Source organism: Triturus cristatus, chromosome 6, assembly GCF_964204655.1.
Source record: "Triturus cristatus chromosome 6, aTriCri1.1, whole genome shotgun sequence".
Taxonomy (NCBI): domain Eukaryota; kingdom Metazoa; phylum Chordata; class Amphibia; order Caudata; family Salamandridae; genus Triturus; species Triturus cristatus.
The window spans coordinates 320,307,129-320,325,867 of NC_140589.1; the positions used below are offsets into that span (position 1 = coordinate 320,307,129).

The 18,739-nt window shown below is 44.1% G+C and overlaps 1 protein-coding gene across 9 annotated transcripts in view; it reads right to left on the reverse strand.

The window, feature by feature from the left end:
* LPIN1 (lipin 1) overlaps positions 1-18,739 on the reverse strand; it is a 421,902-nt gene that overhangs the window by 110,026 nt on the left and 293,137 nt on the right. For 5 of the 9 annotated variants that reach the window (XM_085610674.1, XM_085610673.1, XM_085610679.1 and 2 more), the window contains 3 exons: positions 14,673-14,792; positions 9,878-9,985; positions 932-1,061 (listed from right to left, as the gene is read on the reverse strand). In XM_085610674.1, coding sequence (XP_085466800.1) covers positions 932-1,061; positions 9,878-9,985; positions 14,673-14,792 — 358 coding nt within the window. The remainder of the gene's footprint in view (positions 1-931; positions 1,062-9,877; positions 9,986-14,672; positions 14,793-18,739) is intronic. The other 4 variants (XM_085610676.1, XM_085610675.1, XM_085610681.1 and 1 more) reach the window with 1 other exon arrangement.

Below are 18,739 nucleotides of genomic sequence, written 5' to 3' on the forward strand. Positions count from 1 at the left end.
TGCATTCACATAATTTTTTTATGTATGTTTGTTTCAGCGTTTTATAGACCCGTAAATATATCATCTTACTGCATGCAAAACACCCTTTATTTAGAACAGGTAAAAACAAATGTAGAGAAAGTTAATAAGACTGAAACATTCAAACAAACAGACTGATGTTCACACGAAGAGTAAGGCATTCAATTATTTTTTGTGGTGGTATTTCATTTGAAACTTAGGGGCATACTTACAAGTAAACTGTCGGAGCGCGGTGTTAAGCCAAAGTTGTTAGCACCACGCTCCGACAGGGAATGATTTTTCATGTGCAGGAAGGTGTCCCTTCCTGCACATTAACAATCAATAATGGCGATTTTTTACTTTTATGTGGTCCGCAGAATGCAGCACATGTAGAAGTTGCAAAACGTCATTTTTTATTGATTGTTTATGTGCAGGAAGGGACACCTTTCTGCACATGAACAATCACTAATGGCGATTTTCTGTTTCTATGTGTGCTACAGAATGCAGCACACATAAACAGCAAAAAAGAGAATACATTTATTCATTTCTCCTCATTGTGCCTGTTTAAGACCAGGTTTTCCCTAGTCTTATTTTTGGTGCTGCCTCATATATATACGCCACCCTTGTAAATAGGGGGCAGCGTCAAAAAGCAATGGGTTATGCGGTGGAACACCCACAGCAACACTCATTGCCCGCCCCTTTGCCGCAGTGGACTGCTGCGGTAAGGGGCATATTTACAAGGTGGTGTAATTATGGAGCAAGTCATTGCCCCACAGGAACGTCATTAAAAGTGACGTTCCTGTGGAGCAATGCCCTTGTAAATATGCCCCTTTACTTGGTATTAGTGATAATCACCTTTACACACAGTATTTTTCCAAAATGCACGTGATGTAATGATTCAGAAGAATAAATAGTTCTCACTGTGTCTACATACCCTTGCAGCTTGTGGAAGTTCTCCCCAGGCCCAGTGCATCTGTGGGTTATTCTTCAGCATTCCTCTCTCCAGGGGTTTACTGACCAACTCCGAGTCACTCTTAGGAGTAGAAGGGCGAGAACCTGGAGGACTGAACAAGGAAGTGTGTATTAGGCTACAACATAAAATGGGCTCAAATCATCAAGAAATCCCAGTCTTGTGGAAGTCATTCTTGAAGAGCTCTTGATAATACACGGCCTATGACGTCACTTACATTCTCATCTGCATGCCGCAATACATTTCGAATTGGGCTCCAAAGTTTATTACACACGGTTTGAAATCCCAGGTTCCACGCAAACTGTCCTCAAACCTGGGCTTTTGTTAGACATATGCACAGTGTTTATTACACTTAGGCAAAGTAAGGCAAATTTGGAAGATTTTGCCTATCGGTTAGTATATCATAGTTTTACAATTTTTAGCGACCATGCAAGGCCTAGTGAAAAACTACAAACCTACCTTGAGATGACCATTTCCTGGCCCAGGATATCTCAGGGACGGACATTCTGAAACAGGAAATGGTGTATTACGAGGCTGCACCTTCTCACGAATACCAGCACGTGCTGAGGAGGGCAGAAGCAGGGAATGAAGCAGCAGGATGCTGGTGGGCAGGAAGGTGCTCACAACTGTCCAGATGTGGGCGGGGAGGGTCCTGGGGGGCTCCCCTGATTGAGAATCTTTGTGCAGTGACCAAGAGCAGGGAATAGGGTGGTTGGCTGATGATGGGTACCAGTCTCCCCAGTGTCCGCAAGCAACCCCCCACAAAGCATTTTACGGAGATACTTTTGTGGAAGATTAAGCCCACATTTGGGAAACACAGGGAACCATGGGGATATTAAGGGACGTCAATTTTAATTTAAAAGTTGTGTTCTTAGATAGGGTTGACAAAGACAAGGGGCACTATACAAAGTTTTAAACTGTAATAAAAAAAGAAAGGGAAGGGAGTAGGGAGGAAACAGGAGGTAAACGTGGGAAGGGCTGCAATACATCAATTGTAAAACAGCCTTCAGAGTTTAATGTACAGCGCTAGGAAAAAAAGAAAACTGTTTACCATAATCCTACTTACAAATTCGGGAAATGGAGTGAGAGCAAAGGGAATGGCCAAGTTATTAACCTGAGATCAGCTCAATGCTTCGCCACTGAGTGTAAGGAAGATTTCCCTATCTGCACCTAGCAATAATTCAGTCACTCTTTTAGTCACACTCTGGGCTCAAAACTGTTTTTTAAATGTGGATACATTGTTTACACTCCTGTGCATTCATGATTACAAATCCACTTCTAAAAACAGTTTAGATTCACAAAAACGATGATTTATGAGGGCAAAATACCCATAACTATGAGTAGTGGATCAAGACTTCACAAACGGGATCTGCTAACATGAATATTCCGCTAGTATAGGAAATTTCTTAGAGGGGAAATGTTCTCCCAGGCGTCTGATGCATGCTTGTAGGAGAAGATAGTGTACCACAACAAGCTTACACGTCTGTGGGTATTCAACAACATTTTGCTGTTATTTTATTGCCTGAAATACATTAGTACATTTTAAGCCTGTGACGAGTAAATGCATTTGAGAGGAAATTGGGATAAATCACCCCAAAAACTGAAGTCGGTGTTGGGGAAGGAAATTGTATACAGGGAGAAATCTAGAGGGAAAAAAGAAAATGTTTGCACATATAAATACACTGCCCCATCTTCTAGTCCTCGAAATCTGTGACAGTCGCCGAATACCAGGAGTAACTTGATTGCTTTTGAACATTTCTAAAAAGTTGGAAATACGCTTCAAATATACTTCAAATACAGGTGTAAGTGGATGTGAATACATTTTTGACTTTAAAAAGACTTTGTAAATCAGACCTTAAGATGGTCCACGTGTTTTAAAGTAGATAGCTTTGTGGAAACCCATCAAAGGACTCCCCCCTTTGGCGGCTGCCGGCATCAGGCTCACGCGGGAGATGGGTGACATGTGTGCAAAATCTGAAAGCTTCCGTGTGGGAGGGCCCAAGCCTGGTAGCCTGCGCTATGCACACACGCTCCAAGCTCACACAGGGAGGCGGCCATGCGCACAGCCACTCCCACCGTATAAGAAGCGTGCATGGTAAGTTCATTGGCTCTCTTAGCCTACAGAATACGTGAACAACATAGACAAATGTAACTCTATAGGTATGTGACACATTATACTGGACAATGTGGACTTAGTGTAAGAGAACACTGCTAACAGAAGTTTTAAGGTTCTATGTATCTGCTTTCTCAGAAGAAGTCTGTGATGTTTAAGGTTTGGCAGAGGAAAAATAAATTAAGAAAATAAATCGATAAGGATGCACTGATATCAGCCCTAGGCAGAACACTTCACAACATTATTAACAGGGATTTCATACTGAGAAATGACAAACCCCTCAGAGAGTGACATTGATTTCTCCCCCACAAAAGCAATCTAATTGTAAAAAAATAAGACCAGAAAATATAAATCGGCCATTTGCAAACCGGAAGCTACAAGAATCATTGGTTTCTCCGAGATGAAAGACAATAATGTATTAATTAAGGATGTGTGAAGATCTGCACATCTGAGTGTAGGTCTGGTGACTTCTAAGACATCCCATCCGACCTGTGCTTGAAATGTCTATAAACAGAGGCGATCAGGTCTGAATGGGTTTTATTAAATGAATCCTTTTTTGTGGTTGTTGAGTGGTCGTTAAATGAAAAATTATGGGACCTTTCTCCCACCTCTGGTGGCACTGCTGACAAAATGGTCTCTGCAGATTATGCCTTAGGTGAGACGGCGGGGTCAAAGGGCACAGTCCCTGCACGCGTGTGGCAATCACTGCAGTTAGAGGGGGGAAAATACACGTTTCTTCCTTGCGCCCCTAGTACACTCACGTCAGACCTAAGAGCAATGAAAACATCAAAAAGACAGATAAGCATTAAATATTAAAACCATCGATCGGGCAGTGTTCTGAAACTGTCTCAAAGGATGACTTGAGAATCCTTCTGAAATGTTCCCGCAGCGCCCAGGCATAAATGTGCCATTTGCTCAAATGTATTCAAGTTTCCTACTTCATAATGAACTGTGGTGTGGGTGCCGGAAGCCAGATGATGTAGGTGTTTACGCAAGGTAGGGGTCAGCTTTGGAAACAACAATTTCTAAGAAGCGGCAATCACATTGAAATCTGGAACAGGAGAGGGGGGGCAGACAGGATTGGATGTCCTGATCTAGGCACACCGACTTGTAATTCAGAGTGTGAAGTCAATGAAACAAGAGTTTTCAAGACTGACTTGCTCAAAGTTTTGCTGCGTAAGTGGGTGCTAAGATATTAGGCACAATTTACCTATTCACAGATACTCTCTCAGTGGAGGTCACCATCACTCAGTACCACAATGGCTAGAAATGGGCATTGCCCGATTATAGTTATGTATAGGTGTGTGTAACAATATTCATAATTTCATTTTGCATCATTACGCAATTATGTGAAATGCACATCTGGCATTTAGCGCTATATTTTTGCACATATTGCATCCTCACATTCTGTTCATTCACATTGCTCACATGATGCTCCCATGATAGGAATTTTACCTGCATGAACATGAAACTACATGACGCGGCGTAATGGCTTAATTTCAGAAATGTTGTGTAACAAGCATAATGCACATTGTCAGAAACTGCACGTGTTTATGCCAGCATGACAAAAATGTCAGCCAGGCGTAGACATGTGTGCTAGTGATTGCACCTTTCACATGCCTCCTCTACAACCGAGGGAGCACAAGGAGGGATCAACACGCCTGCACCAAGTCAGGCCAGGCAAACAGGGTGGAGGGAGCTCTTCAAAGGAGGGGCAGATTGTATGTCTTCTTCTGGACAAAGCTGCATGATCGTGGTAGAATGCAGAAGACCGCGTTTGCTGGGTGGAAGGGAAGAGCACACCTCCTAGAAATAGGTTTCATGAAAAAAGATGGCTGCCTGCATTTGGATACGTTGCCCTATTCCTTGGCCCTTATGTCAAAGCTAGCATAAGAACAATTGAGCGCTCTGGGGATTGTATGCAGGTGGTTTGTGGTACTCAGAGAATTGGACTTCTGGTGGTACTGTCTTTTCTACAGAAGCTCTTGTGTTTGCTGGGTTAACTTCAAGCTTGCTTACAAGAAGAAACTAATGTAAAGACATACCTTTAGTTCCAGAGTCGCAGTGCGCACCATGCATAGCCCGTCATAAGGAAGTGCGTATGGGCATCTTGGGTATTTCTGGGCGTAAAGGAATCCCGAAAAGAATACATGGGGCTATAGAACAAGTGCATGTCAATAGCTTTTACTTTAACAGCGCTGTGCTGCTCATGTTAACTCCTGCATTCTCATCCGTATTTGAGATGAACCGGGGAATCCGCGCTGCAGCATGGCATTGGACGATGCCTGAATCCTCCCAAAATGTACGTCCAAAAAGACTCCATTGTCAGATAGCCCCAGCTACGGACTGTCCGTCCTCGGCTACCCCAGCCGCACGACATGACTTACTCTTATACCAAGCAAACCCCACGGTTATAATTGTGACCAATGACATATGTTTTTGGCCAAAGTGCCCTTTCCCGCTAAGAACAGCAGCTGTTGTACCACTGGGCCTGGCTGGCATCCCACTTATGACATGTGTCATTGCAATGTAATGTTTGGACGTGCTTTCCTCTCATGCACAAGAATTCAATACAACAAATACAAAATAAAAATAAAACACTGGTGCTTTATTGTCACAAAGCAATAGTAAGCGTCCATGAGGAGCCAACACTATAATCACTCAGCAACGTGAAGGGTGAAGTGTATGTACATTTGAAGGGATAGGTATATTGCTAATTTTGCATTTTAAAAAACGGGAGGTGGAATGGTAAGGCTGGTACATTAAATACCTACAGTGAAGGTCTATGAGTAGCCTTTTGTATAACTTTATTGTATCAGGATTTGGCGTCAGTCTTAGAAGAGCCCAAAAATAACAAATGGCCAATACCGTACTGATATTCTCACAGGAGGGGTGGACCAGGGGGACTTGAAGGTCCAGTATACATGCTCCTAAAATTACTATAATGTGCTGAGTAGGGTATGCAGTTCCTATACTGAAAATTATTAGAGTGTGGCAACCAGGTCAGTCAAGTCCCAAAGATTCACCGGGGGGATTGACTCTTGAGGGGCAAGTGCCATCACACACCCAGAGGGTGTCATGTTTCTTCACTGGGCGAGCTCCACGTCGGGCCGGCGTTGTAATGCCCGCAGGCCCCCACAAGGGGTCTCTTTACCAGAGATCTGCTCGATATATCCTATTGAAAAGTATGAAGCCTGGGTGTGGGGTTGCGAGGTGTAGATTGGTGTGAAGTGATTCAGTCAGCTCTGACTATGAGAGAAGTGCAGGTAAAAATAGGTCGGAAGGTCCTCTAAAAAGATTCTTATGAGTGAGTCCCCTAACCTATATTAAACAAAGGTGTGTGCTATCACCAGAAACTATGATCTATGATAGCTGGTGGGTCGACAGGTTTCTTGCCCTGGTCATTCCACGAGGGATCTGGTGGCATTATTTTAGGACCAATAAATCCTAATCTAGACGAGTGGTTGGAATCGGTAATTACTAAATTACCCAATTTCCAATCACCAGGCAATTGCCTATATCCATATCAATACCTTAAAATGTATGTAAAAAACGACCTGTAATCAAAAAATTAGAAACATAAATTGGGGCAAATCTTAAGTGCGGCATGCGTGACACTGCAAACCATGCCATTAGGTTGTGTTCATCACACACGATAATGCACATGTATTCATTTAAAAAACCAAGACATGACATACACCATATACAGGCTGCAATCACTGGGCCCCCCCAAGAGGTTGACAACTCACCATGCTGTGGTGCGTTGGGGCTTTCTCAAGCAGGGGCTAAGCTAAACACGAATTACGCATGCTGAAAGAAAGATCCCCAAGAATTAAGGATGGGCAAGCCGTTTACCCTCCATCTCATGTGATGCGCACCCATATGGGATGCCTCGGGGGCTCAAGTAGACTTACAGGATCCACAACGAAGGTGTGCAGGATGACCTATCCGGGCTCAGCTCCATCGGAAGTGAGGGAGTTGTACGGGTGACCGTCATTAAGTACCGCGTCCATCATATTGATCTGTTGCAGGTGAAGCGGATCCGTCCTGCTGAACCGCTCACTGCCATCCGACAGAGCTCTATTGCGGGCGCCATCTTATTAGTGCAGTCTGCACAACTAGAACACTCCTTTCCCCAGTCAGGGACTCCTTACGAGGGCCATTGTAGAGAGATTTTGTATTTGAAATTCGTCTCTGCCTCAGGAGTGAGGGAGCCGGTAGGGGACTCATTGTGGGCGTCATTGTTGAGTTGTGATACCGCTACCGATGCAGAGGCATTCTTAATTGGCAATTCGTTTTATAAAAGGTTTCCTTTCAAGGACCTCAGCTGAGAGTCATCACAAGTGGCAAAAAAATCTTTTTTAGAAAAACAGTAAAACAAAAAGGTAAATTTCTATGGAACTCTGCACAGACTGATCAGTCAGTGTGAAGGAATGTGCTAATGTATACAAAAAGAGTGCCTCCACATGAACATTCTTATCAGGTGGTTGTCAATTTTTTAGCCTTCCTGATGTCAGTAACAGTATGTCATCCAAGAGACTAGTGGCATCTCCCACATTAGAGTTGTGTAGTCTGAGTCAGTACGCCAAAACAAGGCATTTGATCTCATGTAGAACAATTAGTGTGTGATCTCACTCCATGCGATCTCATCCTTTAATCCCCTGTAAATGTGTTACCAAGTGGAAAATCCATTTCTATACCCTCATGCATAGTGTCTTTCTGTTCATGTTAAGGTGTGCCTCAAGTATCGTCCAACTTATGTCATCTGGTGTGTGGCCCATGTTGAGATAATGTGTGCTCATCGTGGTACTCATCTTACTGCAGCGTATATTGCTACAGTGTTCATTTATCCTCAATTTGACTGGCCGGGTGGTCATGCCCACATATCTCAACCCACAAGGGCAGGTAACCATGTAGACACAGTGTTTTGAATTGCAGTTTGTATGCATCATGTTTGTCCAGATAAAAGTTGTATCTATCTGGATCTCTTTGGTGATCGTGGTGAATCTGCAAACAGAACATGTTCCACAAGGGAAATGACCGCTAACAGGGGGTAGGTCCCATAAAGATCGCTGTTTTGGTTGTTTGAGACCTCATGTTCTTGTATGGATTAACATGTCTTTGAGGTTAGAGGTGCGCTTGAATGCAAATCGAGGGAATTTGAAAGATAGGTCACCTGTTTGTAAAATGACCAATGCTTTTTGATGATGTTTCTTATTTTGTCAGAATCAGAAGTATAGGAGGTCACGCATGTCAGTAAGTCCTCCTGTTGTCTACTGCAAGGTTCTAATAGTGCTAATCTATTTTAGTTTCTTGCAAGATTTTGGTCTCTCCTTACACTGTGTGGGGAGCACTCTCGTGCCTTGAGATTAGCCGCTAGGGACTGGGACTGAGTGTTATTATCTTGTAGTGAGCTGCTGTTGCGGAGTATCCATAAAAATTGCCCATAGGGTAAGTTAGCCCTAGGGGCCTTCAGATGGTGACTTCCATAAAACAACGGACTGTTTCTGTCCATAGGTTTTTTTTATGTACTGGTTTGTAGTGTGTCTCCAGTCCATCTGATCATGAGATCAACGAAAGGGAGCTCCTCTCCAGAAATGTTGAGTGAGAAGCGTAGGTAAGGATTTAATGTGTTGACCCACTTCTAAAAGTCCTCGCACACCGCCCTATCCAAAAGATGAGAATATCATCTATAAATCTGCACCACAGGATGATGTTGGTATTGAAGGGGTTGTTAGTGCTTAGGATGTGTTGATCTTCAAAGTTGGCCATATACAGACATGCCACACTAGGAGCAAAGGTACTCCCCATGGAAGTACCCCGGGTTTGATGATATAGCTATTCGGTCCACATTGAAAAACTTTTTCTGTTACGGCTATGGTGGCACATTCCATAATGAAGCTGATTGGAGTTGGTAATGTTCATGTCTCTGTATAGAGGGTATTCTTTATAACCCTTAGGGTGGCTCTCTGGGCGATGCTGGTATAAAGAGATTCCACATCCAGGGTCACCAGTAGATCTATCTGGGGACCGTCGGGCATTGCAGTGCTGGCCCGACGTGGAGCTCGCCCAACGATGAGGCATGACACCCTTCTGGGTGTGTGAGGGCACTTGCTACTAAAGAGTCAGGCTCTCTTGTGACTCTTTGGGACTTGACGGACCTGGTCACCACACTGTTAATTTTCAGTATAGGAACTGCATACCCTACTCCGTACACGATAACGTTTTGAGTAAACGAATAAAGTGTGAATAGTGAAAACATCTGATACATACCAATAACTGTGAAAGAAATCTCTACTTACTGCGTTTCTATCCAGACATATTTTTATTGATAAGTTTTACATATATATATATATATATATATTATATTTAATACATATATATGTATATATATACACACACACACAAAAATACACATATATATAAATATATATATATATTTATATATTAACAGCACAGTGAGTAAAACATCCTCCTGAATGCTACTTCTCTATGTACAGGTTAAAATAAAAAAAGAAACGCAGACTTTAAATATCGAATATTGTTTTTTACTAACTGGGACGAATGCAATAAGGGGCACAACTCAATGGACGGAGGAGTCTGCTAGCCTCAATTTGAACACAAATAACACCACAAAATAAAACACCACAAAACCACAGAAATGCAAAAGTGATGACGCTAAATAGACATTTCTGAGAATACTCTCAGAGCAGGTTAGTATATTGCTTAAAACGTTACAGAAAGTTAACATTTCGAGGTGATAGTACAAGTCCAAGAAGGGAAAAGAAGGCCTCTACCGGTCTGTAGCGGGGAAGAAAGATGAAGGCTGCGGGCAAGAGTTAGATAGCCCTCCATCAGCTGGACCAGTCAGATGAGGGAAGGGCCCTTTGCAGTACATAGGTTTACTAGACATAGGGGTACATTTAAAAAGCAGAACAAACGTTACTTGCCATTAATTAAATCACTAAGTGAGCACTTCAATGAGACACAGTGCATTTGGCACTCATCTTTAGAAATATAAGGTCAAAACGGAATAGCATTGGCAGAAACAGATCACTGACTTTAATGCTAAATGGTGTGTACAAACTGTAGTAAATGCCTTTTAACCCATCGAAAAGTGAATGTTCAAATTCTTCTACGGGTTAGTCCTCCATATTTCTACATCGCCATATGCAAATGTATCAAATTGATTTTTTAGTATAATAAAAATGTGAGTAAAGATTGTCCACGAAAATGTGTACAGGTTGTCATAAAACTAAGATGTGTGTACTATTAACGCTGAAAGGTGACAGCAGCGCCCGGTGTGCCCCCATGTACAACATCATCACCACTGCAATTGCAGGTCATGGCCAATGCTTGATTTTCTCTACTACTAGTCGCTTGGCAACACAACTTTACAAATGCGATATTAAATGATTACAGCAAGGAAAAAGTGAGGGGTTACAAACGGTGGTAACTCTGCACAAGTGAAGTAAAACTTAAGGTAACTATATTACCCGAAGTAATTCCACTCTAATGAGAGGAAGGAACAAGGAAGGCCACACTGGGAAGTTAGAATCAGGGATACAGTTTTGTGATTCCAGAGCTTCAGTTTTCCCCCATCTTGTTGAGAGTCCATTAGGGATCCCTCACTCTTGTTGGCGAATATATCAACATGGACATCTCACACACCTAGAGTTTGCTGAATCTATAGAAAGAAGTTTGTCTAGTTACTATTTATTTATTTCTTCATTTTGCAAAGCACCAGCGTCATAGTTTATGTTTAGCACAGTGAATAAATATCGCACATACGTCTTTCTATAGCCCTTTCTGTCATCCTTCTATCAAAATACATACACAAACCTTGCATACGACAGAGTGTTGAGCTTCGCTCGCTCGAGCGTCGGATCTCCACTTCACACAGCTGGAGACTGCCACAGGGTGCGACTGTCAAGAATGCCTTTCCTTGTGGAATCTATAGAGCCCTCCCAGCTCAGTGGAAGGTACAGGGATGACCATCAGTGAGCCAGCACTTTCCAATCATTGCCCATGGAGATCCCCAGGTGACTTCTTAGAGGTGCTATCTTTATGTCACCTGAAATCTCCCCAGCAGATGGATCTCAGGCTACCAGACCCGCTGCCTTCTAGCTCGGTTTGTTCTATAGAAATACCACATACATACGAGCATACAGACAGTGGTTCAAAGGAGAGGGAGGAGGTGGAATGGAGTGGCCATTTTAAAAAATAGGCACTCCCGTCCTGGGATCCCATATGATTTGTACATTGCACTAGGAGCCTCCTCACTAGTCCCTGGATTTCCTCTAATGCGCCCCAAGTTACTGATATCCATGTTACTGGTAACTCCGGGGCGCCTGGGAGAATCCCAAGGAACTAAGAACTGCTATTAATTGTTTGCTTACGTTCTGTCTCAATTACACTGTACATGCTGCCAGATGAAAATGCACGTGAATTTGCCTTGTGGTCTGAGTGTGTCCACTTTTACAACACCTCGTCTTTGTCAATCTGCACAACTTCGCACCATTTGGAAACTCTAGAGTAGCCCAAGTATAGCTACTTTTTTAGGTTTCTGCAATCTACAAATAATTGATCCACTCTTTTTAAAAGCAGTTTTCATAGCAGACGAGCCAGCAAAGTAGTGCCAACCATTGCTCCTTCCTTGTTACACAAACAGGTACCGGAAATTGAAACTGAAGATGTTGAAGCCAGAAACATACAGCAAACCCTACTGATGACATCATTGGTGTAGATGATGCAAAGGGATGAGTGCCAATACCATAGGCATCGCAAAGTTAAACAAACCACACTGACTTGTCACTTTACACAAAGGAGGAAGAGCAACCAGGCAAGTGTGAACACCATCTCACACTTCATATGATGTTTCTCAACAATGGCATATTTGTCATGCTTTTTACAGAGTTCACCAGTATTGGCACAAGCGATGCGCATGTTCTACTAATGATGCCTGTTGCGGTCCTGGCCAGTAGGTTTGCACAATCTCAGTTGCCATTCCAATTTATGTCACTTGGATTTGTGAGAAACTGAGGAATACAAATCCCACACTTGAAGATAGAGGTCTTTATTAAATGTAAATAGTTTAATATCAATGCTATACATTATAGCTGGACAACAAAAAGTCACATCTTATTGCATGTGGTGTGCTGTGCACTGCCCGTCACAGAACGATGGGTTCAAGAGCACAATAAAGTCTCAACTTTGCCAGTGTGAAGTGGCACTGAAAGTGTCTGACCATAGTTACAGCCTTCGGTGGGCGGGGTTTTTGCAGCGCTTCCAGGTATGTCAAACAGAGTCACCTGAGGGTACAGCGGAGGCTCCAGTCTTCAGTGGAAGTCCCCCTCAATTTACGTTTAGCATAATCTGGGCTTTTGCCTAGTGAAATATCACTCTACGCATTCCGCAACTTGGCTCCATGTCTTTCAGGGCCTTGTGCTATGTCTTGGCTCCATGTCTTTCAGGGCCTTGTGCTATGTCTTGGCTCCATGTCTTTCAGGGCCTTGTGCTATGTCTCTGCTCCATGTCTTTCAGGGCCTTGTGCTATGTCTCTGCTCCATGTCTCTCAGGGCATTGTGCTATGTCTTGGCTCCATGTCTTTCAGGGCCTTGTGCTATGTCTTGGCTCCATGTCTTTCAGGGCCTTGTGCTATGTCTAGGCTCCTTGTCTTTCAGGGCCTTGTGCTATGTCTCTGCTCCATGTCTTTCAGGGCCTTGTGCTATGTCTCTGCTCCCTGTCTCTCAGGGCCTTGTGCTATGTCTAGGCTCCATGTCTTTCAGGGCCTTGTGCTATGTCTCTGCTCCATGTCTTTCAGGGCCTTGTGCTATGTCTCTGCTCCATGTCTCTCAGGGCCTTGTGCTATGTCTTGGCTCCATGTCTTTCAGGGCCTTGTGCTATGGCTTGGCTCCATGTCTCTCAGGGCCTTGTGCTATGTCTAGGCTCCATGTCCTTCAGGGCCTTGTGCTATGTCTCTGCTCCATGTCTCTCAGGGCCTTGTGCTATGTCTAGGCTCCATGTCTTTCAGGGCCTTGTGCTATGTCTCTGCTCCATGTCTTTCAGAGCCTTGTGCTTTGTCTCTGCTCCATGTCTCTCAGGGCCTTGTGCTATGTCTTGGCTCCATGTCTTTCAGGGCCTTGTGCTATGTCTCTGCTCCATGTCTCTCAGGGCCTTGTGCTATGTCTTGGCTCCATGTCTCTCAGGGCCTTGTGCTATGGCTTGGCTCCATGTCTTTCAGGGTCTTGTGCTATGTCTAGGCTCCATGTCTTTCAGGGCCTTGTGCTATGTCTTGGCTCCATGTCTTGTGCTTAGCACTTGGCCTGCACTTAACAGGACTTGGTCTGTGCTTATGAGGACTTGGTCTATGGCTTCCAGCATTTGGTGTATGCCTAACAAGTTTTGCCCGGTGCCTAGCAGGACTTCTCAATGCCTTTAAGGAACTGATTCACATCTTTCAGGACTCAGTCCATACCCTATAGGACTTGGCCTATACCTCTTAGGACTAGGTTTTAAATGATGTAAAGGGGGCGTGATAAGTTTGGTTTACATCATGCACATTTGTGATAAAAATGGAAAACTGGAACGAAGAGTTAGAAAGAGAATCTTTTCAAATAAACAGATTGATATTTACAGAGAAAATAAATATTTTTTTTCTTTATAATCAAAATCATATAGCTCAAAATGTTACTGATTCTCAAAAGTTCACTCGCACATGCACTCTTCCGCAGAAAGGGATGGTCTGCCATGCTGCTGCATGGTTGCGCTCTGCCGTACAAGGCAGTTGATTTATTCTGCTGGCCCGCTCCCTCCTGCTAGTTCTGTCACACAGGTCACAAAAGGAGAATTGTGATTTGCTGCATGCCATCACCATAACGCCTCTGGATGCCACTGAACAGCTCCAGGTACCCCCTCTAGAAATGAACCTTTCACATAAAATTGGTACAAGCAATGACATAACTTCATAAACAGCAGCCAATCCTGCACTTCCTGCTTGGGCCAGCTTTTACCACCTTCTGGGACAATATCTCACTCTCAGTAACTCAGTTTCAGTCCTGAAAATGAGCGTGACATCCCTCTGGCCTGAAATGCGGGCGAAACACGTCGGCTAGGATGAAGACCTAATATGAAAAGGACATATCCATTCTAGGGATTCCCATATTAATACTCACGATCTGCCAGTAAATGCATGTGGCTGCACTCGTCCTGTGATGACAAGAGCGCTGAGCAATTTATGTTTTTAAGTAATTTTGTGAATATATTTGATTGCGTCCTGTACATGAGCTCATGGTCTGTTTCCACTCTTGTAAACGGCTATTGGATTCATGGAGTACGGACAACACTGTGCCCAGAACCAGATGGGCCAGTCTAGATCACCTATAATTTAAATTACGTCAGCACTGGTCTGACGAATGGCAGTCCTTGAATTCCATCTAGTTATCATAAAAGAAGTCCCATGGGCCCCTCGTCCTCTATGTGCTACGTACCCAGGGTGCACGTAGGAAGATTGGGCTGCTGGCCAAAGAACGGTAGAGAGGAGCAGGACTCTGCTCAGGGAGGCCCTGGAAGTTCACACAGATCACAACCTACCTCTGTGGAGGAGTCCATTCTCCATCTGAGTGATGTGGGAAGGCGGGAGGAACAAAGGGACCCTCTTGAGAATTGTTTCTTTCCAGTACTTCACCTCCATAGATACCATGCAGAGGCGACCTAAGAGAAAAGAAAGATACTTTTAAAAGCAGGGATAGACATTTCTCGCAATATTCACTCTATATCTAGAAGAAAGGGGGGGGGGGAGTTTAAGCAAAACAAAAAGAGCAGCAACATCAGATCCCATAATCTCCTGGGTTGATTTACTGTGCCAATCATTAAAACTAAGATGAGGTGTGCCCCTATTTGACGTCCCTCAACAATTTGACAGTACCGAGTCTTTCTTCAAAGGTGTCCTCTTATCTGAAGGGCAGACAGCTGTCTGTCCCTCTTGTTTTCTTAGGGTCACAAACAAAGTCCTGCTCCACAGGCCTACTGTGTTTTCCTGATGAGGTGCCAGTGGCCCAGATGAGTCCAGCATCTCGGACCCTTTCAAACACAGTTGCAAAGTTTGATTACAAGAGAAGGCAGGAAAGCCTCTGCCCTTTGCCGGGCAACAAGCACCAAACAGGTCTTCTCGTCTTCTCTTGCACTTTCCCACTCCAGTGGCATTCCGTTTTCTCGTCGGTGGGTGCCATGGGTTTTAGGAGAATCTCAGCAGTGGGTTTTGATGCTTCTGAAAACCTATTAATTGCCTTCATATTTTATTCCCCATCCTCTTCAGACATTGAGCACAAGAAATAGAATTCTGGTGCAATATTTGGTTCCAAGGCCCTGATCCCTGGAATGGGGGGCGGTGCAGGATCGTCCTGCTTGTCAGCAGATGAAGGTCCCTGGTGAATCTGTGCTCCTCTGTGCCTTCTATAGTCCTAATTCATTCTTCTCGAGCCCAGAGCTGTGCATGAAGAGGAACACTACACAATGTTCCTGCATCCATGTCCCTAGCTGCTGTACCCAGTGAAGCAAGAAAGCACCTTTGAATGATGTTACTGCAGGGGCATGCCAGCCTCAGATTTAGCCTGGCACCCTTCTAAACATTAGGTATCCAGGCCTTGTGGGATCTCAAACATAATGCACAATGACATAGGAAGTTTTTTAAAGTTTGGCGCTGACAGGACATCCTCCAAAAATTGCCGGATGTCCCATCCATCCTAGTATACATGGGGGAGGGGTGCAGGCGGGTGTGTGTGTATAAGTATATACATACATACATATAGACACACCTACACACTTTACTTCACTTTCACTTGCAGCCACTCAATTCGACCACTAGGATCAACAGTCCTGTCCACGTCAAATCAGATTCCTTTATTTTTAAAATGTTTGGGTTTGCAGATATCCTCGGATCAGATACGCAAATCCTCTGCAGTTAAAACAGCCAAGATATACATAAGTGCAAACCTTTTAAATGGCACCTTTTTAAAACACTTGTATCTCAAAACCACTGAGCCGATACACACCAAACCAAGGAAAGCACACTTTTTGAGTAAAGCTCTAATGTCATGTCAAGATTCCGCGGATTTGGCTGTAGGCACAAAGAGCATATCCTACTGCCGCTAATATGGGGAGCACATCTCTTTCACCTGCCCCTTAACTTATTTTCCCCTGCTCAGAAATGCACAACATTTGGAACCTTAGCTTAGCTATGGACATTTTGTTTCCCAAATTTCGCTGAGATCAAAAGTTATATATTAAAAAGGAAATTAAATGCACGGTAGGTGTGGATGCGCTTAGTGAATTGTTTCATGAGATTTTCTTCTCCTGTTCAGTGATGTCGGTGTAAGCTGTTGATGTAGTCTAGGAGACCACTCCTGTTAGCTCCCCCCCTCTTTACTACCCCTCAAGCAAACACCAACCGCTGCCCTTAAGGGCACCTTGAACTCTTCTACTCATTAAAGATGCTTTCTTAAAGGGTCATCTTGACATAAAATATTTATAATGTGAGACATACAAAAATATGAGGTGAGCCGCATCATTTCGCGACTAGGCTGGCACCTTGAATTACTCCATGAATACAGCAGAAAATACTAATCTTTCCATGTGTAACTATTCCTACCTCTACTAAATGTGCCAGCTTCCGCTGTCTAAGGCAAGCCCCGCTCACGCCTGGCCCTCGTTGGCATTATGCCTTACTGTGTGGCAGTCTTCAGCCCCATGACAATCGCGCCCGAGTTGCCAAACAGGCCATGAACGAGAACACCCTCTTGTCCTAACCAGATTGCGGTTGGGCGCTGTTCATCCCCTGGTTGCTTCCCTGATATGAATAAATGTCCTACACGTATGACCCCCCCGTCCCTGTGCAGGTGTATCGACATAAAGCACGCAGCACTTTATCTTGTTTGGTGTTTTTTTCTGTGGGGTTGGGAAAATGTTATTTAAAACCAATTTTTCTCGCACAAAATATCAGGGATTTTGCGGCACGTCTTATATTTGCGGTTAAGTATCCTTTTGCCTGTTTTAGTGCTGCACTTTATATCTGGGGTGCTATAAATCTTAGGAAAAGCCCTGTATTGTAACATGTATTTTTAGGCATGATTTGGCTGTTTTATTTTTTGTTGCTTTCCAATGTTATTTTTATTGGTGATATATTTTATGATCTTTTGTGGCACCGGTGTTTGTGCGCGGGGAAGAACCACGTGAGCCGCTCCAGTAAATGCACACAGGCTAGACAGAACACATGCCTTTGGCCAGGCTGTCATCAATTTAAACAAGGGGGCGTGTCCCTTGGGCAGGGAGGGCCTGACTTTAATTTCTTCTTTAAAAATAGCACAGTTTGTGTTTTCTGAAAGTCTTCACACAAATCATTAGGGAGGCTGTCAGGCCTCTGCTGAACTGCCCCTGTTTTGGGATGGCAGTCATGAAGTCTCCCCGTCATCTGGGTCCACTGGTGTTTTTATGCATTATGCAGCATGACGATGTAGTAAGGAAGGGCATAAGTCTGATGCCCAGTAGCATTTTACAATAATGGACTAAATCGAATGCCTTTGTGCCTCTCCATGGGGACAATTCATAAAGGAAAGGTCAACTTACAAGTCAATGGTTTTGCCATACATACTTTTATCTTTTAGCTCCTATTTTGGTGAGAACACGCAAAATCCCACTGCTTAAGCACTGACATATACACAAGATGGGCATTTACATGCGTGTGATAAAACCTAAAGAGGTCAATTTTTTAGCAGTTGCATCCGATAGCTGTTGCGTGCCTATGATGTGAAAATGTACTGTACTTTCTTTCCATCTGATAAAACATTTCCAGGTTGAGAACACCCGTTCCATCAGTGGCAGCTGGCACTAACAAAGGGTGGTGGGGCAAGTGGCGGGAGCGCGCGGGGGGGTACGAAAAACTAATAATTTGAAAAACTTACCCGACGCCTCCCCCGTCGTGTCACTCCTGCTGGTCTCTTCCTGGGTCTCAGCAGCCCCTGGGATAGACTTCCACCCAATCCCTGTGCTGCAGAGCAGCGCAGGGATTGGTCTGAGCAAGCTAAAAAGACACCCTGCTCAGACCAGGGAGTCTCTGGGGGTTTCTCCTGAATGCAGCCGGGCTGGAGAAACCTAAGTGTGCATGTGTGTTTTGGTTGGCCTGAGACGGCCAGCCAAACACACATGCGCACTTAGGGAGTGCACATGCGCTCCTCCTCCACCCGCCCATGACCCGCCCCTCCCTGCACAAGCTGGGAGACAAAAAAGAAAACAATGCTAGAGCATTGTTTTATTTTTCCTTTGCTTGCTCTGCGCCAGGCAGTGGGGCGACGCTCGTCCGCCATTTGTGGAGGAGCCGTCACTGCCTTCCATGTAGTGAGTGGAAACATGGTGGTCCATATCATTTCCAAAATGGAAACACAATTTAATTTTTTAGGAGACAAAGTACAAATGTTTCCCGAGTGGCAGCTAGCCTTTTATTTCTAATTTCCTCTGTGGACTGCCCACAAATAAAGGGCCATCTTGCTGATAGGAGGTCCTACGTGTTCTCTGCTCTGGGCCAGACTCTCAGCATCACATTTTATCAGCAGTATCAGGGCTATATCCAGATGCCCCAGGGGCTCCTTCAAGGCAAGTCTGTGTTG